This window comes from Meleagris gallopavo, chromosome 1 (genome assembly GCF_905368555.1).
Source record: "Meleagris gallopavo chromosome 1, MGAL_WU_HG_1.1, whole genome shotgun sequence".
NCBI classification, from domain to species: domain Eukaryota; kingdom Metazoa; phylum Chordata; class Aves; order Galliformes; family Phasianidae; genus Meleagris; species Meleagris gallopavo.
In genome coordinates this window covers 14,377,323-14,398,835 of record NC_139404.1, presented here as the reverse complement: position 1 = coordinate 14,398,835, position 21,513 = coordinate 14,377,323, and the positions used below count along the sequence as shown (strand labels likewise).

Genomic DNA, 21,513 nt, shown 5'->3' with positions numbered 1-21,513 from the left:
TTTATCACTGGGAACAGACATCTAATGTTTTAGTTTCAGCTCCATTCTTAGACTACTTGTGCTCTGTAAGCACACTGAACTCAGCAGAATGTATGGTTGTATCTCTAGTCAAAGAGCCAGTGGGATAATGCTGGGTTTGGCTGTTATTCTGCATACAGTTCGTTAAATCAGAGCCTTTGGAGCTGCTAGTCATGTGGCTCTCCCTGCTGCTCCAAGCGGTTTTGTGAAAAGCACTCATCACACTTGGTGATTCAAAGACCAGCTGTTGTGGGTTTCTGTTACAATATGAGGAACAAGGTTAGCATGCTCCTTGTGACAAGTGCTCGTTGCCCTCCCCCTTTCTGCAGTCGTGATGACCGCAGTCTCCTCACGGTGTTCCTTCCGCCTCCTGCCCCTTTGCTGTTGACTTGTGTTCTTCAATGTGCTTTGCATCCTTCATTAACAGCCATCGGATATGAGTCTAATGATTCTAATTTTCCTATTAATCAGTTATGATGTTTCTTTGTTGTATTTTTTTCCACATAACCCCTCAGCAAAACAAAAAACAACGCCCGTATTTAATTTTCCTGTTGAACTGTGAGATTGTTCCGAGTTGGGGCAAGGTAATTACACAGTCAAGTTCTTCTCTGCCTTTAGTGTAAGACAAATGAATTCAGTGATATTGCTGCAGGATGTGTGAAGTGGGAGGGGGGTTTGGCTTTTGTGAAGCTTAAGGTCTGAAGTCTGAAGCTGATTGTCCTCAGCTGTACCCTTGAGGTATTTTGTTTGAACGGTGGGGCAGGGAAGGGTAAGTTGGTCTGTTCTGTATCTTCCAATACTACCTTGGAAATTTGCTAAAGGAATGCTGCAGTTTCTTCTTTTTTAAAAGATTTTAACGACAATTGATTACTAAAACACTTTTCTTCAGAGGAAACAAACGTGTCTACAACACTCAGATACCAAGGAATGCTGATGATTGGCACATAAACCAATGCTGAGAAAGAACTATCATGTGCATTGCAGTACAAGGTATATAGTGGTTAATAGAGCAGAAAAAAATTCCTTCTAAAGCCATATAGCCATATATGCTATTGGAAAAAAAAACAACAATAAGAGAAGGTGTTGAAGTACGTGCGTGGTGCAGCGTAGTGTCTGTTTAGTTCAGAGATGCAATTATGAAAACCACTTCCATATAAATATGAAATAGATGCTAATACTGAACTCTACTTTGGATGTGTGCAGATATATAATAATGATGTGTAGTGTGTGTGTATATGTGTGTGGATTTAGATAACAACGAAGGAAGAGAACTGTATTGATTTAACATGTATCCAGAGGTATACATTTCTGATCTAATGTATTTAGAAGTCATTGTAGCAGTTCTTATTCCCCTGGTACTAATGAAGCTAGCAGAACTTCTGACCAGATAGCAGTGTGTTATGACCTGTAAAAATTGTTGCTGTCTTGAAACAAGGTATTTGAGATCTATTTACATCTCTGTTTCACTGCTTTGTGCTGTGCTGGTTTGTTCAGGTATGGCTCTCGGGCACTGTAATAGCTACTGGCATTCTCTTCAGCTTTTTGTATTTTTAGTGGAGCTGACCTCATTTTATAATGTAAAATTGAGCGGAACTACATTTGCAAGTTAGAAGAAAACGTGGTCAGATATCAGCTAATACCCCAGGGACGGTGAATACGTGCAAACTGGTGTTTATTGCTCAAATTGCCACAATGCATTTGCTGGAATTAGCATTTTTAGAGTCCTGTACAGTTCTGCTTGCCTTAGGCTGAATGGTGTGAAGTGTAATTGAACTAATGACTCACTGTGATGAGATCATTTTTAAGAATGTAGTGGGCTTCTTATTGTACAATACCACGGCAGATATTTGCCCTTTTCACTCCAGTGATGCTGCCTATTTCTTGCGTTCTGTTTTAGTCTTTGTCTGTCAAGCACCCACGGCACACCTTCACATCCCTCCTAAAATCCTCTTCAGTATCTGCAGGATACGCAGTCTTGCTTCACCAGTTGCTCTTTATTTTGTCTTGTTTGTGTTAAATCTGTCATCTTTGTGGTACAGACCGCGTATGTTCTGTTTTGTAATGACTCCTGCACGTATATTCAACTGCACATATTTCTGACTCCCTGCTCTGTGCAGAATTTCTTTCTGCAGACCTCCAAGTGTACTCCAATGTCGTGTAAGTCCTTTTCCTTTGCCACTTTTCATGAAAGATGAGGAACAGTAGTTGTACAAATGGACCTGCTTATATACTTACTGGCAATCACTGGCTAAGCGATGTAGCCTTTGAAAGCTGCTTTAATCTATTGCTCTGACTCCGCGGTTATGTTTTCTCTTTGTTATGAAGTACTACATCACTGATTCTGGCTTTCTAATGGATGAGCCCTTAAACACTAAATACGTGGCACTTGAGGTTTTAGTTAGTTTTTACAAGTAAAGCCGTGGTGTAAAGAAACCTTTTCAGTCTGCAGTTTTTTTTAAAATGATTATTTTGGATAAGAACATGAGTAATTACAAGATTGTTCACATGCTGGGGTCATTATCTCTCTTTTTCTTTTTTTAAATAAATGAATGATATTTTAAATTCATTTAAGAATGCCTTATTGGAAGATAAGTAATCAGATAAATCATATTATGCCATTAATCTTAGAGATCCCACTTTTTCCTCCTGCTAATGTTCAGGATCTGCAGAATATTTGCTAGTCAGAGAAGGAAGGAAGTGTTACAAAAAAAGAAAAATATACCATTTCTAGTTTTTTGGATTCACATCTTCTCACAAGAGCTTACTCATGCAGGATTTTTTTTTTTTTTTTTTAAGTGTTAAATTTGGGACATATGGGATTAAAAAAGAAAACAAAAATCTACTACTATTAAGTTTGCCTCTGAATAAAATGAAGGATTTCAATTATTATTAGAACCCAGATCTAGCTTGGTTGAAATTCACACTGATCCACACTGTTTATAAGCAGATACAACTGAATGCCGATATAGTTGGTTTAGCTTTTAGAACAAAGCCAAGGTAGTTATCTTTGAATGTATATTGCACCATAATTTTAGAAAACAAATTATTACCAGTTAGATAATAGAATGTATAGGTAGAACTTGTATAATTTTAAGTTCCTGGTCTTTGTGGAATATGGAGCATCGGTTAGTGTCTTCCGTTTGGGTAAACTGAGGTTTATCACATGTACAGCTTTTCATTTCTTATTCTTTTTTCTTTTTAAACCACAAAAAGTGCTGGCAATACAGATATGATTTAATAATGTGAGGGAAAATAGCATTTTGCTCCCTTAAAGCTACAATTATTTTTTTGCCTAGGCAACTTTGGAGAAGCGCTTCAGAAATACTCAGTTTTTTTGTAATACTTTAGTCAAAGTAGCTCTGATATTCAAGGATATGTTCTGTTGGATTTTTTGTTTGTTTGTTTTTTAATAGAAGTCAGCGCTTATTGAGAATTATCCTTCTAATTATCATGGTAGCAGGTGATACACTGAGGAGTTTATATATCCAGACAAGCTAAATCATTCTCACTAATTGTTTATGTAGGTTTTTTAAAGGTCAATTAATGTAGCTACTGTTCACTGAAATACTGAGGTTTTTATATATGGAATAGTTCAAACCACCCCCCAGAAAAAGTGGGGGAATGAGTATCTCAGTTCTTGCTTGCAGTGCTATAGATGATGGCTTCTGAAGGCCTTCTGTCTGCTCATTGAAGGCATGAGATGAAATGGAAAAAGAGGGTATATAATGATGGTATGACACATCTGTCCAGAATATTCAGAAATAGATTAGCTAGCCATCGTGGGATTTGGCTTGTGTTACAGCAGTTGCATGACCAGAACTGAACATCACTGGAGCAAAGAAGAAACCAAAATAATATGAAAACTAATGAGGCCAAGAAAATTGTTTCTAAATTAGCTGTGGCACTTGACAGCTCCATCTATCTATGATGATAGATGGTATGAATGAGTATTTTCTTTCCAGAAGATCCCCATGTCATGCTGGAGGTCCAGCTGCAAAGCCCCTGCAGCGTGAGCATCTGAGACTGTACAGAAATGATTTTGTTGGTTCTTGCCTGTTACTATCAGGACCAGTGACTTTCTCGTCTGTGTTTTTGCCCTCATCTAGTGCATCTTTCCCACTGTCTCCCTCTGCCTCTCATATAATTATTCAGTATTTTGTGCTGTCCATACCAGAACTGTACATCTGAGACTATGATCAACTGTTTCAATATGCAAGAACTTTTTTTTCTCCTCTTTTTCTTAGAAGTTTTTCAACCAATGTGATTGAAATAAAAATAACTGGTTCTGAATCATTAATTGAGGAGCATGCTGATAGGATGCTGGAGAAATCTGAAATAAGTAAATAAGCGCATATCCGAATATGAGATTAAAATGTGACTAAATTGTAGCTATACAGTGATCAGAATATCTCTGATTTGTGTTTATGAATTCAGTTTAAAAATATACCAGGCAAAATGCTGAATTTGTGCTTTAGAAAATGAAAGATTCCCGAGTGGAATTCTTGTTTAAAAATTATTTTATATTTACAGAGAAACTGAGCCGTACAAATATTTTCAAAAGTTTGCACTTCTTTAAGGCTATTTATTTTCTAAAAAAGAGGACTTGAGTATTTCTGACAAATATACACGTGGTGTTACGCTAACAAACGGCCATGCAACAGATATCTTACATAATGAAGAAATCGAATATACAAGACCTACTCTATTTAACACAGATATTGGAAAATGTACAGTCTAGCCAATAGTTAAAAAATGTTTTTCGTATTTGGCAGTATTTCTCTACGATTTGTTCAAATGTTCCTCGATGTGTTTTGGTGAATACTGAAGTCTAGTCAGTGACAACCTGAGGTACTAAACATTTCTGCCTTACTTCGTTGTCTTCGAAGGTGATCTTTTTGTTCCTTTTAGGCTCTATCCACGAGTTGTGTATGACAGCGTTATTTGGCATGGGATCTGCTTCCACGATTGAAACAACTCGTTTTTTCATCTTACTTTTCAGAACTTTCTGAAATTTTTGCCTCGTGAATGCATAAAGTAGAGGGTGAAAAATAGTTGTTCCGTATGCCATGACTAGAAAACACAAGCGCAACTTTACCAAAAGGTCACTTGGGCCCAAACACAAGATTGTGGTGTTTAGAACGGAGATGGGTGTCCAGCAGAGCAAAAAGGTGGAGATGATCAGGAGGGACATTCTGAAGACTCTCTTCTGCCGCTCTCGCCGCTCCCGGTGCCGCTTCACAGCTCGGCGCAGGGCAATGATCACAGACACAGAAGTCCTTACGCCAAAGACCACGTTTCTTCCTGCGCTGCTCTGCGACATGTCTGTGGTCTCGTGCTGTGTGGTGAGAGAAATAGTTTTTTTCTTTCTAGCTTTCTTCTTTTGTCCCGTTGTAAATCTTGTGCCGATTCGGATGTTAAGAGCCTGGAGTATTTTGGTGTACGTGATTAGCATCACTACCACGGTGAAGAAGAAGATTGGGATCTGGACGAGGAGGTGGTAGTACATCCCTAGCTCGGTGTGGTACTCGTTTGCGCTGACACACAGCAGTGTCTTGTTCTCCCAAGTACTTGCGCTTTGAAGACTGAAGAAATTGACTTCAATGAAAGGAATTAGGAAGGCAAAAAGCGAAATGATCCATATTGATGTCATTAGTATCACAGCCCTTCCCATGGTCAGAATTCGGTTGGCAGGTTTGACAGAGATGTCGTATCGGTCCAGAGTGATAGCAAAGACATTGATTGCGGTCGAAACGCTTGCAAAAGAGACACAAGCCTCGTGGAAGCAGCAGATCAGAGCAGTGTTACTCTCCAGTGAAAGCAGAAGGATAACTATAGTTAGAGGAATACATCCCACACAAATTATTACATCAAGTACGTGAAGGTTCATTGTAATTATGTTACTGACAGAATTGATTAAGTTGGATTTCATACAGTAAAGTACCAGCACGGTGAGGTTGCTGCCAAGTCCCAAAACAATTTCTAACATCAAAAATCCAGTGAGAGACACTTGAAAGCTTAATGCGTATGACAGTGGTCGGTACATGTTGGTGTCGATGTCATCAATGGCATCTCGAACTGTGAAGTTAGATTCAAACTGCATGTTGCCTTCCAGAATAGGGGAGAAACACATTCTTTTGTTGCAGTTGCTTTTTCTCCTGAAAGGTGAAATAAACACGGAACTACTTGATTTATTTTTTTAACACTTTCTGTTATTTTAGAAAAATGATGGGAATGGAGGATGGAGGAAAAGCATCCATTCCTAACAAACTCTTAATTTACTGTATGTGTAGAGCTGTATTTGGCACGGACCCAAAAGCCTGAGGATCCAGAGTAAGGTCTTTCTTTTTTAAAGGAAAGCAAGATTTGTTTAAAAATAAAAAGATGAAAAGCTTGCACTCAGGGGAGACCAGGCTTTATTTATAGTGATGTGGCCTTTACAAAAGGCCCATTTGTTGAATAAACTGTACTTGTGCTTTGCCTTTGTATTGTGGTGAGTGCTATTTCAGCAGAATGTTGTTAAGTATTGACAAATTAGTACTGAAGATCGTTTTAAAAAGGCTCTTGTGGAAAAAAAGGGAGTGATAGAAACATAGAGCACTGCTGCTTATGTATCCTAAAAAGAACATTTAAAATATCTGACAACAATTTAGCAGCATCCTGATGAAGGCTTTGTGAGAGTGTCATAAACTGAGACCTGAAGTTCTGCAATTAAACAGATTTTTATAGAACTTGAAGACTTCTGTTCTCTTCTATCTGGTGTGCATCTACATGCATGAAACTTGTACTATAGTCTATTTAAGTATGTGTAATTTCCAGCATAAAGCTTAGATAGGTTTGGGGTAATGGAATTCATTATAGAAATGCTATATTTCCTCTTCCTGATTCGAATATTCTGTTTCTTCAAAAAAAATTGGTGCCTGATGGAAGAGTATTTAATTTTCTTCCAGAATAGATTTAAGTTTTATAAAACAGTACTTAAATGTAAAATTGTCTCTTCCAGATTTTTTACTTACTGAAATTAAATCCAACAGATATAAATCCATGATGTATTTATCCCAGGAGTAAGTGAGGCCCAAAAAAGTAGCATTTATTACATCTCGGACTTTTATTTTGTGGCTGCGAGTGCTTTGGTTTCCACACACCGGCAGGTTGTAAGCAGAGCATCTGTGTTAATAATACCTGGTGTGTGCATTGCTTGTGTTGTCAGCCAGCTCTAGAGGCTGCAATGGGATGAATAAATAAGAGGTCGTTCAGTTTCTTGTTGTGATACTTGAGGGTTTTATAAGTAGTTTTAAATTTAAGAGGGGAAGTACTTGGCATGAAACAAAATTTAAATGCAGATCTTTGTTCCCACTCTGAATACATTAAAAATGGATAGCACTAAGGTGAACAAAACTGAGCTGCTTTTTAATGAAAGTATGAATTGAGCACACTTGAGATATGGTATGCAAATGAATTTCATCTGCAGTTCTGAAAAGCCTCTATTGCACAATACTATTAATTGCAAATTGTTTGATGAAAAGTCTTGGACTGCTTCAGCAGTTATTTCACATTTACCTCTTAAATACAAAAGATGTAAATGAGAACATACGAGACTCGTGCATGAAATGAAACAAATATTTCAAAAGCTTTTTTTCATTTCCAGTTTAGACGAATTCTGATGGGTTTACATTAAACCTCAGGAACATGATTTCCTCTGTTTGTGAGTCCTGGCTTTGACTGTATTTCAAGAACTGGTCCAAATGCATTACTGGGTACAGAGAGCTCTCTTGTATTAGTAAAAGCCAGGAGGAAATCAAAAGCAGGTCTTGCTATAACAAAAAAAAAAAAAAAAGGCAACAAAAGCAAACACTGAAAAAAACCCAAACCCATAACGTCTGAACTGTAATCTTACTCTGAAATCTTTGTGGCAACTGAGAACTTCGGATGAATTATATCTGTAAAATCGAAGATTGAACATCACCTCTTTGTTGCATTGATTAATTTCAGGTGAGTACGAGTGTAAATGCCAGAGCAGAGGTAATTTACTGGGCGCGTTGCCCTTCTGCACGGTGCTGCTCCGGTGCAACGCGGAGCAGAGGCTGCGGCACACAGCCTGTGACCTACCTGCTTCCTGCGCCTCAAGGGTCTTTCAGCTCCTTGTAGCAGCTTGTCATAAATTGATACATGGTGTCACCGGCAGATATTTGACATGCACTGTCACCTGGAAACCAAGTGCTAGCTGGGCTCTTATTTCATTCCTTGCAGATTTTTTTTTCCTCTTTTTGCTCCAGCACTTCAGCAGCAGAAAATTTTGATTAAACATGGGGACTCCTCAGTTGCCTGAGATACTTCGTCTGTGCCGAGTTCCAGGCCAGCAACGACAAACCTTCTTCTAGGTGATGTTAATCTTTTCTTTCCCCTCTTGCATTTTGTAGCAGCCTGCTTTTATTTTCCAGGTTTAAAAAAGAAAAAAGAAGAATATCTGCCTTCTGCGTTCGGAGTGTATGTAGACATCCTTTAGTTACAGTTGCGCATCTCTTTCTGTAATATTCCTGCTCGTTACTTTTGAGTGATGGCTTAGTCAAAGAAGTTGCTGTACATCATAAAATCCAGTTCGTGTGCTTTGACAGTAACCATGAGTTACCTAATTTGGTTTATTTTCATTTAAGGAGAATACATAACAGATCATAAAATTGAGAGAAAAATATCCATTAGTCATTATGACAAATAAGATATTTAATGAGCAGTATAGAAAAAGCGTGGTTAAACCCTTGTGCAGCTTGCTGGTGAAGAATGCATATTCTCCTTTTGGGAATTCATGTTTCATTGTTTCTTCATGCATCGGTAGTTTCCACAGTTCTGGTTTTAAATTATAAATCCCTCTTTAAGAAATGCTCACCATTTTAAGAATCACTCGTATTCTTCTTCCAATGAAATCTGAGCAGATGCGTCAGTCTTCCACATATATTCTTGACGTGTAAATGGTGATACAAGTGTGCTCCATGTTTTGTTTCTAATTCCTTTCTGCCTTAAGAATGCACGGTAGTGGTGAGTCCTGCTGCTTGTAGGTCATACAGCTAGAAAGGTACCCGGCCAACTGCGCTCTTCATACTGTCAGTTGTAAAACTGAATTAGTTGCTGCATGTCCTTGTGAAGGGGAGGGGGAAAAAAAAAGGTTAAAAGTAGGGCTTAGAATTTTAAAAGAAAGTAATGCAATGATTTACTTTGTAATATCGCTTATTTGGTGAATAAAGGATGTCTAGAATTGTATATTACAGATGATATGATCAGCTACCAATAAGGAAATATCCTTATTTCCTAGTAAAATCATATCATGTTTGTGTTAACTTGCATGAATTTAGTTTTTTGGACAAGTCTCCTATTCTGCAAACAGTGCAGGTTGCAGGAAACCCTAACTAGAAGCAGTAACTGTTGGATGTGAAGTGCCTGCTCTTCACTCAGCTCTAAGAAGCAGCTACTTTATACATGCAGCTCTCTGATCTACTGATGAGAAATTGAGCAAAGTCAATAAACTTTGTAGGAAATACATTTTTGTTTAATTTGCACACTGTTAAAATTGTATTTCTTGAAATAAATGTGCTGCAAATCAGTGTTTCTAGTAAGTTACTTGATTTTGGAGATACAGTGGAAGAAATAAGTCTTAAAAAACGACCGAACAGGGAAAAGAAGGGAGATTTCACGAGCAGGTCAGAGATTAGTCATATTTCTTGACCTTCATAAAACACTAAGTGTACACCAATTAACAGACTGTCAGCTCCTTCAGAGAGCAACTGAATAAATCTGTAACATATTTAACTGCCAATATTTGGAAATACTGCTGAGGGAGGAAAGAAATGTTCCCAGTTGCATTCCATGTTTTTTTTTGTTTTGTTTTGTTTTTCCCCTCCAGTACTATTTAACCTAAATTATACTGGCTTTATATTGTATGAACAAAACAGGTTCTTAATATTCTGTAAGAGTTTCATACAAAATAGCATTTGTCTACCACTGTGTTTTTAATAGGGATGGGGAAATAGCATTCAGATATTCCCCGGACTCAAATACAGCACGATCCTAGTGCTTAATACAAGTTGAATCTGATACCTTCCTCTTTTCTCTTCCTCCCCCCGCCCCCCCTACCCCTCCGTTTTTGTTAAATGCTGCTTATTCTGCATACCATAGTAAGGAACAGATCTTACCTCCGCTACAGGTTTGATAAATTCTCGGTGCAGGTGAAGCAGTTCCAGGTTAGAGGGATTCATTTTGTTCACTTGTTAGCAGAGAAGAAGGGAAAGAGGGTGAAAAGCACATCCTCGAAAAATGACCTTAATGAGAATTTATGCCTGTAGTGTGCCATTGTTTCAGCATACTGCTAATGTATACAACTGCTTTAGTTCTGGCTTAGAGGCTGCTGCAGTCTCCCACTCTTCCTATTGTAGAATCAATAAGCATTTGAAAATACATAATGAAAGTAATTTAACATACTGAAGGCTTCTTGTCTCCAGAGACACCACTGAGATTCAGGCTTTCTAAAAAAGCAGAGCAGCGCTTCGGAGAGGCGAGCTTGCGATGGGCAGCTTTTGCAGAATGACAGCCTACCTTGTCGCTTCCCTTCACTGCAGAGAGATGCAGTGCATTCACTAATTTTGATTGGTCAGTGATGTGGGGCTTAAACTGTGCTTCATATATGGGATTGATGCCCCCCTCACCCCCCCTCCCTGATTTATATAAGGATTCTTTTATAAAAGGACTAAATTTACAAATGATTTATGAATTCTGGAATATATTAAGGCTATGCCAGTGTTATTTTTACCTTTTCACTCTTCACTTTGTGTACACTGGAAACCACATGATGCTGTAAAAAAAAAAAAAAAATTGGATTAAACCTTTATTACTTAAAAAGCTTCCAACGATCTATATTTGCGTTTGTCTCCTTTCCTTTGTGATTTTTTTTTTCTTTTGTCCTAGGAATATCTCCTAAATAAAACTGCCTCCTATTTTCTGTGAGCCAGGCTGAATCTCTCCACTCTGTTTATATGCAAGTCAACACTTAGGTCTTAACCTTCAATGAATTATACTCGGGACGAATCAACACCCCCTTGTATATTAGTAACATTTCAATTAAGATTCAGAGATTATTCAGACCCTCAAAATGGGTCAATAATTCAGTTTAGTTCATGAATCAGGAAAGATTCTTGTGATCCATCACCATATACAGCACATGTGTAGTAGCGTCACCTGTAAATTTTGTTGAAATATTAATTTTTTTAATATTCCACATGGATTTTTCTGGAGACTCGGCAGGTTTTTTGCGAGGCTGTGCCTTGCATTATCTTCTCGACCTTTGTGGAGACTGTAGAGGGTTTTCGTTTTCACTTTTTTGTTTTGTAACTTATTTCTGAATCTGTTCGCAGCATAAGCAGTGCTCACAACCGCTTAATGAAGAGTAAGGAAAGTGTGGCACAGTGTCAGTTTTAATTACTACTAATGCTAAAGTAATTTCTAGAAATGAATGAACTGTGCAACTGAGTATAATAATTTTTAGCATCGGTTTGCAGAAGCAAGTAATTTAAGAATATTTCAGTAAAAATGTTCTGCTGGTTCTGTGTCAAATAAGCATGGAGATTTGGACATTTTATGTTTTTTTCTTGATTTGAAAGATTTTTTTCTGAAAAGTTTGATAAAATACTGTTAATATGTGGTTCTTATCTAGGCTACTATATTAAGATAAGTTTGGTCAAATATTGGTGAGGTTCTGTGCAATCATAAATAGCAATTGTGTAAACATTTCTTTTTTCTTTTATTTTGTTTTTTTTTCTTCATTTTTTTCCTCAACTGTCCAATATGCTACTTATGTTTAGGTAACGTTGTACTTTTTTATTTTTTAATGGCTGCATATTCCTCTAGTTTGTTTCCTAGACCTTACTGCTCTCTACAAGTACCTGAAAGGAGGTTGTAGTGAGGCAGGCATTGGCCTCTTCTGCCAGGTAAATGACGGTCAATAGGATGAGAAGTAATGGCCTTATGCTGCACCAGAGGAGGTTCTAGTTGGACGTTAGGAACAATTTATTCTCATGTAAAGTGGTGAGGAACTGGCACAGGCTGCACAGGGAGTTTGTGGAGTCATTGTCTCTGGGTGTTCAAGAAAAGCGGAGATGTGGCACTGAGGGACATGGTTTATGGCCTTGGTGGGGATGGGCTGACGGATGGACTGGGTAGTTTTAGTGGTCTTTTCTGACCTTTATGTTTCTGTGATTCCGTTCCTCTTTTACCTCTAGAAAATTTTATAATGAAGTAGTAGAGAAAAAAAAAAAAAAAAAAAGGTTGCGGAAACTTTGAACAAAGCTCTTGGACTCAACAGGTGCTGGGTGCTCTGCCAAGTAGCAGCTGCTTGAGGCTGTCAAGCTGTCTCTGCTTCTCCTGCCTCCCAAGAGCATGAAGCTAGTGAATACCAAGAGGTGAAGGGGATTCCTGAAATGAAGCATATATACCTCGTAACATATTAGAGATTTACTTGTTTCACTTGCAGTATGACTTAGGATAAGTAGGGAAGCCTGTCTAAATTTAAACAGATTAATCTCAGTCTCCCTGTCTAATTCTTCAGTCAGGCTGTAGTGTTAGAAGGAAAGTGATGTGGATATAGTGGATGGTAGTAACAGGATTTTGTGTATAGCTTGGATACATAGTTCAAATGTAGGCAGAGGAGTCACAAGTTACTTCTTATGGTACAGAAGGCAATAATGACAAAAGTTTTGTCTGCAAAAAGTGGAGCAGAATGATAAGAGTTGAGTTCAGAGCATATCAAACTCAAGTTTTCTGGAGAGAAAATCAGGAGAAGCAGCAGCACCATATGGAGGCAATCAGGAGTAGGTGGAAGGATAGACATGCTTACAAGGCAGTGCTGTGCAGCTGCTTGCTGAGATGGTGAGAACAGATGACATCATCCGCAACGGGGAGAAAGGGAGAGTGGGCAAAAAAAGCCATGTGCAGACACCCAGTATCGACAGGGAAATGTGCTGCTCTCACACCTGTGTCCATGTTGGTACTGCTGAGAATGATGTAAGGGGAGAACAAATGTGGAGAAGGAAGAGATTGAAGCAGAAGGAAACAGAGGTGTATGCTAAATGGGAGCTGGGATGCAGGGCTTTAGGTATCTGGAGCTGCCGTAGCACAAACACCTGAAGTACCTTTCGACTGAATTCAGGAATCATAATCATCTATTACAGTATGTTTTCCTGCTTTGTTGGGAGCATTAAGCCCAAAAATGTGCAAGTTGTAGCATAGTTCTAGGTCTTCCTTCTTCTATCCACTCTCCTCCTTTCTCTGCTCAGGTTGTAGTGTCCTAACGCCGACCATCACTGGATGAGATCACCCCAAATACAACTTCTTGTGGTGCAGTTCTGTTAAAGAGTTTTGTTTGTTAAAAAGATCCCTTACATTCATGAAATTTAACATCTGTAAAGTAAAGGGTCAAATTAAGTACTCAATTCTAATTTTTTTTTCTATTAGAAATGCCAGCTTTTTTTTTAATGTGGTCTTTGGCTTTAGCTTTACATAAGCATTTGGCAAACTGATAAGCATCCAGCTGTCATGGAATAGACGCATCTGGGAAGTCTGTATTGGCACAGCTGGGAAACTTCCTTGTCACTGCCCTTGCTCTCTGTTACTCTTATTTCAGTCTCTATGATAACCTCCTGAGTTTCTCAGCAGCATTCTCTGTTGCTTTCTTTGGGCCTCACGTTGAGTTGCCTGGTTTGACTCTTGCTGCTCATGTACTGGCTGTTCAAACTCTTCCTGCTTGTGGGTCTAAAATTTCATCTGCTCTCACTTTTGCAGAGGGTTTGGTCTCCTACTTCTTGCAAATTTTTGGCAACACATGATATCTTTAGAGCTTAAGTTACTTTTGGGAGCAAATACGGGGTGGTTTTGTAAGTCTTGGTCTAAGATTGTTTTTCAGCATCACTCACACAGTGCCCCTGCAGAACTACAGCTTGACAACTCCTCCAGCATCTTGTGCTTTCCTGTGCTGGGCACTGTGATGCTCAGTCCCAGTGAAGCTCCACTGGCTGGGTTTTTGTTTGCGCCTGCTCTAGCAGTTTATGATCCATATCTGAAAAGAGGAGGGGAAAAGCGAGGTGTTTCTTACCTAGCCGCATCATTATTTCCTCTATAGCCTGTTGCAGAGAACTTTCTAAAAATGTTGAAAATTCAGTAACTTTTATAACACTAAGGATGAATGAACAATAGGTAATGATAAGATTGGGTTCAGAAATTGTACAGACATGCCTTAGTTGGGCTGTATTTGTTGGTGTTCTTGTTTACCTGACACTGAGATTATAGCCTGTTGGCCAAGCTTGCACTGCAGCATGCTCTCGTGGAAGAGGTATAAATCTAACGCCTGCCCAGTGCTCAAGTGCTAGCTGTAAAGCGTTTTATTACTCTTCAAGAGTGCTGAGATGAACAGATAACAAAAACTGAGCTGGAATTTGTAGATGAATACCATTTTGACTGTGATGGTAATGGAGGCTTTTCTTTATTTTGACACAAGTACTTTATCCTCATTTTTCTAATCTATAGAGAACTGTTTTAAGACCGTTACTGGTTTTCTGCAGTGAAGACTGATATCCACAAAATTAATTTTTCATTCAGTGTCCAATCCATAATGTTTATTATATTTTCTCTCTTGTTGATTGCCACAGTTTTCTTCCTTTTCTTATTTTTCTAATTTTTTTTTTTCTTTCTGGTACTTCTAAATTCAATTTTTCCATTTTTCCATTTCCAGAAAACATTTCTACACGAGACATTGTTGATCTCAGCTTCTCCATTTTAGAATTACCTCAATGGATTAAATAAATAAATAAATAAATTGGATTTCCTAGCTTAATTCTGTATGGTTTCCTAGCTTAATTCTATATGGTTTCATTGTGCTTCTGCTTGTGCTTGCGAAGACACATACTTTTCGAAAGGACACAAAGACAGATAATTGTATATATGCAGAATAGGAAATACGTATTTTTAACATAGTTTTATATATGCTGATAATTAATATATATTCATTTTGAAGACGTAAAATTAATATTAGCATAGCAGCTTGAATACAGGAAAATTCCACTGCTATGCAGTAATGATGTTTTATAGGATTCATTTGATTTTGTGAAAATATCTAGTGTAGATTATTTGTGCTGCATAAACCCCTTTAGTTGTCCTGTTTGCTTTTTCAGCACTGGAAGTTCCTATGCTCACAAGCAAGTGTACAGATTTTACAGAGTGCTTTTCAGCAATTAATACTGAAACTGTATCTTATAGTTCTGCAAAAGGAGATGATGGGAAAAATCATGGAAGCATTGATGTGGCTATCACTCATAGATGGAGAATATTTTCTTTGTATCACAGCAGTAAGTTTGGTTTAGTGTTATAGCTTAATCATGGTCTTGGTGCCTTATTGTAAAAGTATTTATGCATACTAGTGGAAAAAAATAAATTATCCTCAGGACAGAAGCATGACTTTAATAGTAATTTGAATAACATCAGTGTGACTCCTGCTTACCCTGTAGAAGTGGTTTATTCTCTAGTTCACAACAAATGGTGCAATGTCTTCTAGCATCTGCTGGCAAAATTTTAAATTATCAGTATAAAATTAATTTTTTTTTTTCATTTTTCTTTAAAAATTGTAACATTGGAGTGAGTTTAGCTTTCCCTTCGTTAAAATTGTACTCTGAGAGTGTGAGGTATTTCTGTTCTTACACATAGTTCTAAGTTAGCAATCAAGTACTCACTCTTGTGAGGGTTTTTGTTATTACTGGAAAAGCATTTTGATTCTGACATCATCTGTTTTTTATTGCTTTTAAACATGAGCACAGCAGGTGGCTTGCGCAGTTTATTTTAAGCATGCAAAAGTGTGCCTGGAAGAAGGTTGCTTCTCTGTGTGGGTTGGAAAATAGTTCAGTGTGATGGCTGGAGGTCCTCAAGCTAGGCTGCTAGCACTGTGGCTTTGGACACATTCCCTCTTGGTTAGAAGTCCAGGTGGTTGCTTACCTTGCTTTCATTACACTATTTTTGGTGTGCTGGAAGAGGTTTGCAGCGTTACTCCTCAACACTCGGGCTCCTGCTCTGCATGGCAGCCTGAGGTCCCAGCTCTCGGTGGCATTGAGCCTGCTGTGTGACTGAACATCCATGTGAGTGCTGGGGCAGGCTTCTCACTGACCTATTATGGCGAGTTGGGATCAGAGGCAGCTGAACTACTCGTGCAGGTTTAAGCTGTAGTGCTGTCTGTCAGATACTGTGCCTGCTGTGGGAGCTGTGTCCAGGCAAGTGTGCAGGATAGGCAGCAACACCTGCTGCCCCGTCGTAATCACTGATGCAGGAGCCTTGTTAGGCACCTTCCTGCTGTAATGGCCTTTGAGAGGAATTGCTAATTGAGAACAAAACAAGAAATCAGGAAGGTTTTCTCTAGAGTTGTTCATTTCTCAGAGACCTCAGTTAGACTTTGTTTCCAGTCATTTTTAAAAATAGGAAAGCAATCTGATTTTTTCTTAGTTAAGGTGTGTTCTCATGCAGTGCCTATTAGCACCTGTTTTAGCTGAAATTAAGAGATGAAGGTGTTATGATCTTAATTGCCATGTCTGTGAATCTCAACACAAGCTGGGTCGCAGCAATTTTACTGAGATCACCCATGGTGTGAGGGTGCTGTCAGTGTGAGCTCACTGTCACCACCAGCACTGGGTTAGTGAGTTACTGTCAGCACTGCTGTCTCACTCCAGTATTCCCTGGGCTGGTTTAGTTTGGAAGCACTACAAACAAAAACAAATAAAACCAAGCATGTAAAAATGATCCAGCAGGGTTACTGCCTTTGTAATCAAAGTTCAGTGACCATACACAGTAACTCTGTGTGCTTCCATGTAGCTACAGTGACAGGAGCACGCTTTGCCTTCTTCAGATGACCAAATAGCATCAATGGACAGTAGTTAGACTTCTCCCCTTCCCTCACCAATGTGAATGCTTCCTATAAGTGATTGAAATGATCTATCAAGTCTCTGTGTTCAATTCAAACAGGAGAAATCATTCATAGCAATTTGATAGCAGTGATATTCCCTTCATGAAGTTCTCAAAGTCTGAAAAAATAATATGCAGTGCTATGTTTTCCTGTCTGATTTTTTTTAATGATAAAATACTCTGTCGTCTTTGCCTCCCTAGTTTTTGAATTATTATTTTTATCTTTTATTAATCAAGGTTTAGAGAAACTGATAGAAAATCAGATTATGTAGTACCATAAAAAGACGTATGAGAGAAATTAAAAAGTGTTAAGTTATAATGATAAATGTGTAATTGTAAGGAAATTGAGCTAAGCTAATGCAGGGTGTTGGATTCACCATTTTCTCTGCACAAAGAATATTCATTTGACTGATGTGCATGTTGGTCTAAATTTAGCTTAGTGTTGATATCATCTTTAGGTTATTTTCTTTCTTCCTCTGTTGTTTGGATGTAGTAGTTTGCATCATCTGTATCAGTAATACAGTTGAATTTTTTTGTTATTAGTTGCTGAAAAATCTGTCACTTTCTTACGAGAATAGGTAAAATAGAAATATAATGCCTTTGCTATCTTCTTTTATTTTAAACATCTGTATTGTATCTCTACAATCTGAAATAAATACCTGAACTGTTTAAATTGCATGCATATGAAGAACTGATTTTGTCCATGAAGCTTTTAAATATCAAGGGATTTTGTGCATAAAAACCAGAGTTTCAGATTTTTTTCCATCTCCTAAAATATTTTTCACTTCGGGGCATAATTGTTGTACCTGAAATCACTTATTGTAGTGCTGAAGCAAACCAGAGCTTGTTTCAAAAATGCTTTAATTTGCTGCTTTTTGGGGGGAAGGCTGAGAGAGCAACAATGTAGTGATAAGCCTGTATTGCTTCATATTTGGCTGATGCATAAAAGTGGCTTTGTGGTTGTTAGACCTGAAGCCTAAGTTTTATTTTACTAATAAAATGTTGAGAAATCAATTGATGGATAAATTTTTACTACACCAATGGGTGGTGACCAAACATATGCATACAGAGAAATTGTCAAATTATTCAGTGGCTTTCACTGGTGGATCTACTTAATAAAATAAAATGTATAAGTTATGGGGATGAGAGTTATAGAGTGTAGTTGGAGTGGGAAATAAGCAAAATATTTTTTGCATTTTTTTCTGCAATCTTTCAAAGTGAGAAGCCCTGCTATTGTTGGGTCAGCTAGCATCTCTGCAAATGGATACTTACAGCCAGGAACCTCCTGAAGGAAATACAGAAAAAAGACAGAATACAGCAATTGCTACAGCCTACCAACAGGAAAACCATGTGAGTTACCATGCTGTTGTAGTAAAAGAGGCATTGCAGCCCTGATCCAAGCAGCTGCAGCTCTCACTCCTTGCTCGTTCTGCTGTAGATCTGGTGCCTTGTGGTGTCCTGTAGAGCCCAGTGAGAAATGACTGCCCCCCGAGACAGCTGATTGTGGAGGACAACATAATTTCTCTTATTAATCAAACAAATTAGATTTCATTTGAGGGAAAAATGGAAGCAGTGAAGAGTCGGCCCTTTGAGAGTGGCTGCTATTCTAAATCTGCTGTGGTTCGTTTGGAAATGTTTTTCTTTAAAGTTGTTTTGTGCTGCAATAACTTTTCTGCAGTCTTACTCTCGAAGGAGAAACAAAAAACTCAACCACCTCTCCTGTTCACCCAGGGGTAATCTGTTTTGTTTTTTGTTTTTGTTTTTGTTTTTGTTTTTTTGCAATTTTTTCATATATTCTTCAGAAACTCATTCTACTCACTGCTAAAAAGAAATCCTAGACAGGTGGAGACAGGACAAGGGGAAACGGCCATCAGCTGCAGCATAGGAAGTTTCGCACGAATGTGTGTAAGAACTTCTTCACGGTGAGGGTGACGGAGCACTGGAACAGGCTGCCCAGGGGGGTTGTGGAGTCTCCTTCTCTGGAGATATTCAAGTCTCGCCTGGACGCCTACCTGTGCGACCTGGTGTAGGGAACCTGCTTTGGCAGGGGGGTTGGTCTCAATGATCTCTAGAGGTCCCTTCCAACCCCCACAATTCTGTGATTCTGATTATAGCTTTCCAACTGTCCACTTTCCACCAATATTTCCCCAGTAAAACACATCTCCATATTTCTTGAACATCTCCAAGGACAGTGACTCTACCACCTCCTCAGGCAGCCTGTGCCACTGCCTCACCACTCTTCTGGAATTGTTGTGTTTCTTACTATCCAGCCTGAGCCTCCCCTGGCTATCCCTCTCATCCTGTCACAACTTGAGGCCATTCTCACTTGCCCTGTCAGTGATACCTAGGAGCAGAGGCCGACCCCCACCTTGCCACAGCCTCCTTTCAAGCAGTTGTAGAGAGCAATAAGGCCTCCCCCGAGCCTCCTCTTCTCCAGACTGACCCATCCCAGTTCCCTCAGCCGCTCCCCATCACACCTGTGCTCCATACCATTCACAGCTCCATTGCCCTTCTCTGAACACAGTCTAGGGACTGACACAGCATTCTGTGTCTGTTCCATGGTTTGTCTTCATGCCATTCTGTTTTGTAGGAAAGCAGTTTGGCTATGTGCAGGAAGATGGGCAGATCTGGAAAACCTGTTTGCTGTTCATGAATCTGTTCAGTCTCCGTCACACAAGACCAGTTTCTTTCTAAAAAATGTGGGAACTATATGAATTATATGCACTATTCTCCTTGCAGGTTTTAAGCATAGATTTTTTCTATTGCCTAACTAGAGTTGATGAAGAAAGTTAAGCCAAGGCAATGCTTTGTAGCAATAACGAGTGAATTTAACTTTGAATGGGAAAATAGTTCATGCAACCAAGTCTTTCTCTTAGGACATTTGTTTCTTCTTTATACCAAGTGAAATAAAATATTGGCAAAGTCAGAATATAAATAATTTCTTGCACTAGCCTTACTTCTGTCTAAATTGCTTTAGGCCCTCAGCTGCATTGGAGGTGTGGGATAGAGCAAAACAAAGGCGCCAAACATGCAAATAATTAATGAGATTTAAGAAATATATTGATGGTGCACAGTAATACTGTGCATTTCTAAGGAAGGAGGCCTTGCAGAGGTTACTAAACACAGGGCAAAAAAAAATACAGAACCATGTTTGGAGACTATTTCACCTGGATTTTGTCATCTGGGAACTGTTGCTTCTAACGCCAGTTAAAAAATTATATTGTGTAGAGATACTTACTAAATAAAACCTGTAATCATATAGGACCTAACAGCTCAATAAATCAATATTGTGAATAGAACAAACTGGATATACTGTTTCTATGTACAGCACTTTGAGTTGTGCTGTACTGGAAAACATTTTATAGCTTAGGCGCCTTGCGATTTACAGTTCTCCTCTTATCCTTCCCAGTATAAACTGTACCATGAATGTGTGTGTGTGTGATGGGGCAGGAGGAGCAGAAGATGGGTCTACTTAGGATGAGCCAAGTATGGAGTTGGTGGGATCAATTTTTTATGAGAATAGAGGATTCTGATTCAAGGACGGGGAGTTGTAAGAATTCCTGCAACAGTGATGGAGCTGCTCTTCAAAGTTCTTTGTGCAGCCAGATACAGGTGTTCCTGTGGTTAATGATCTTTTGCTGTAAGTGGACTGCGAATACTGGATATTGAATTTCATGGTCTTTTTTATAGAATATACTGGGAGCTTGATGTAAAAATATTGCTTTTTTTTATTTTAATTTGTTGGTTTTTGTGTGGGCAGTTTTCGTTTTATTAATTCTTTAGTAATACCAATATTGCTTCACTTTTGTGTCAGAATATGATCTGTTGAGTATGACTGCCATGTATGGCAACCTGCTGGATATCATCCTGTGATCAACTGGGAACAAAACTGCGTTGAACAGCCCATACTGCCCTGAGTAGAATTGCACATCCACATCACAAAGAAATGAGAATGGAAATGGGATTGATCCCAAAAATTCCATAGACAAGCAGCTGCAAGAGAAGTGTGGGACGTAGAGAGTCCACACGAAATTGCAAATGTGTAATTTTAAATCTTTCTTTAAATATGTGATTCTAATGCAAAGCTTATTTGCTCTTTCTGTGTTTGCCTGAAAGCATTCATATTTTCAAAATATATTTTAAGATTGCTGAGTGCTGTTAGTCCTGGATGCTGGAGAAATGAATTCACCAAATCACTAATCTTAATTTTTTAGATTCTTTTTAGAAACACATCCAGCTGATATAATTTAATATTCTGTTCTTGTGCAAAGTCTTGGATAATGCATCTGTGAATGAATAAATAAATGGAAAGAAATGCAGTTTTAATTCTGGCAAAAACTATTTATGTTGCTTGCTCGTAAAATTGGCAGCAGTGCTCTACTCTGGGGTAGCATTGTTGGCTATTGACACAGCAGAATATTAGTGGTTAGAAATAAAAATGAATTTAGCTGAATTTTATAGCCTGGGCTTTTGTTTATTATTTTAATGTAGTATTGGCGCCTGCAAAATCATGCGAGATTG

General features: G+C 38.5%; 2 protein-coding genes across 2 annotated transcripts in view; one reads left to right on the top strand and one right to left on the bottom strand.

Moving 5' to 3' along the window:
- Positions 1 to 21,513, top strand: part of COG5 (component of oligomeric golgi complex 5) — a 185,589-nt gene that overhangs the window by 30,930 nt on the left and 133,146 nt on the right. The window lies entirely within an intron of this gene.
- Positions 4,578 to 6,314, bottom strand: GPR22 (G protein-coupled receptor 22). The gene has a single exon (XM_031552912.2). The coding sequence runs from the start codon at positions 6,146 to 6,148 to the stop codon at positions 4,847 to 4,849; it is 1,302 nt and encodes a 433-aa protein (XP_031408772.1). The 5' UTR covers positions 6,149 to 6,314; the 3' UTR covers positions 4,578 to 4,846.

What these genes read in the sequence shown, in the direction of transcription:
- GPR22 (XM_031552912.2), bottom strand. Translation starts at nt 6,148, where the DNA reads ATGTGTTTCTCCCCTATTCTGGAAGGCAACATGCAGTTTGAATCTAAC.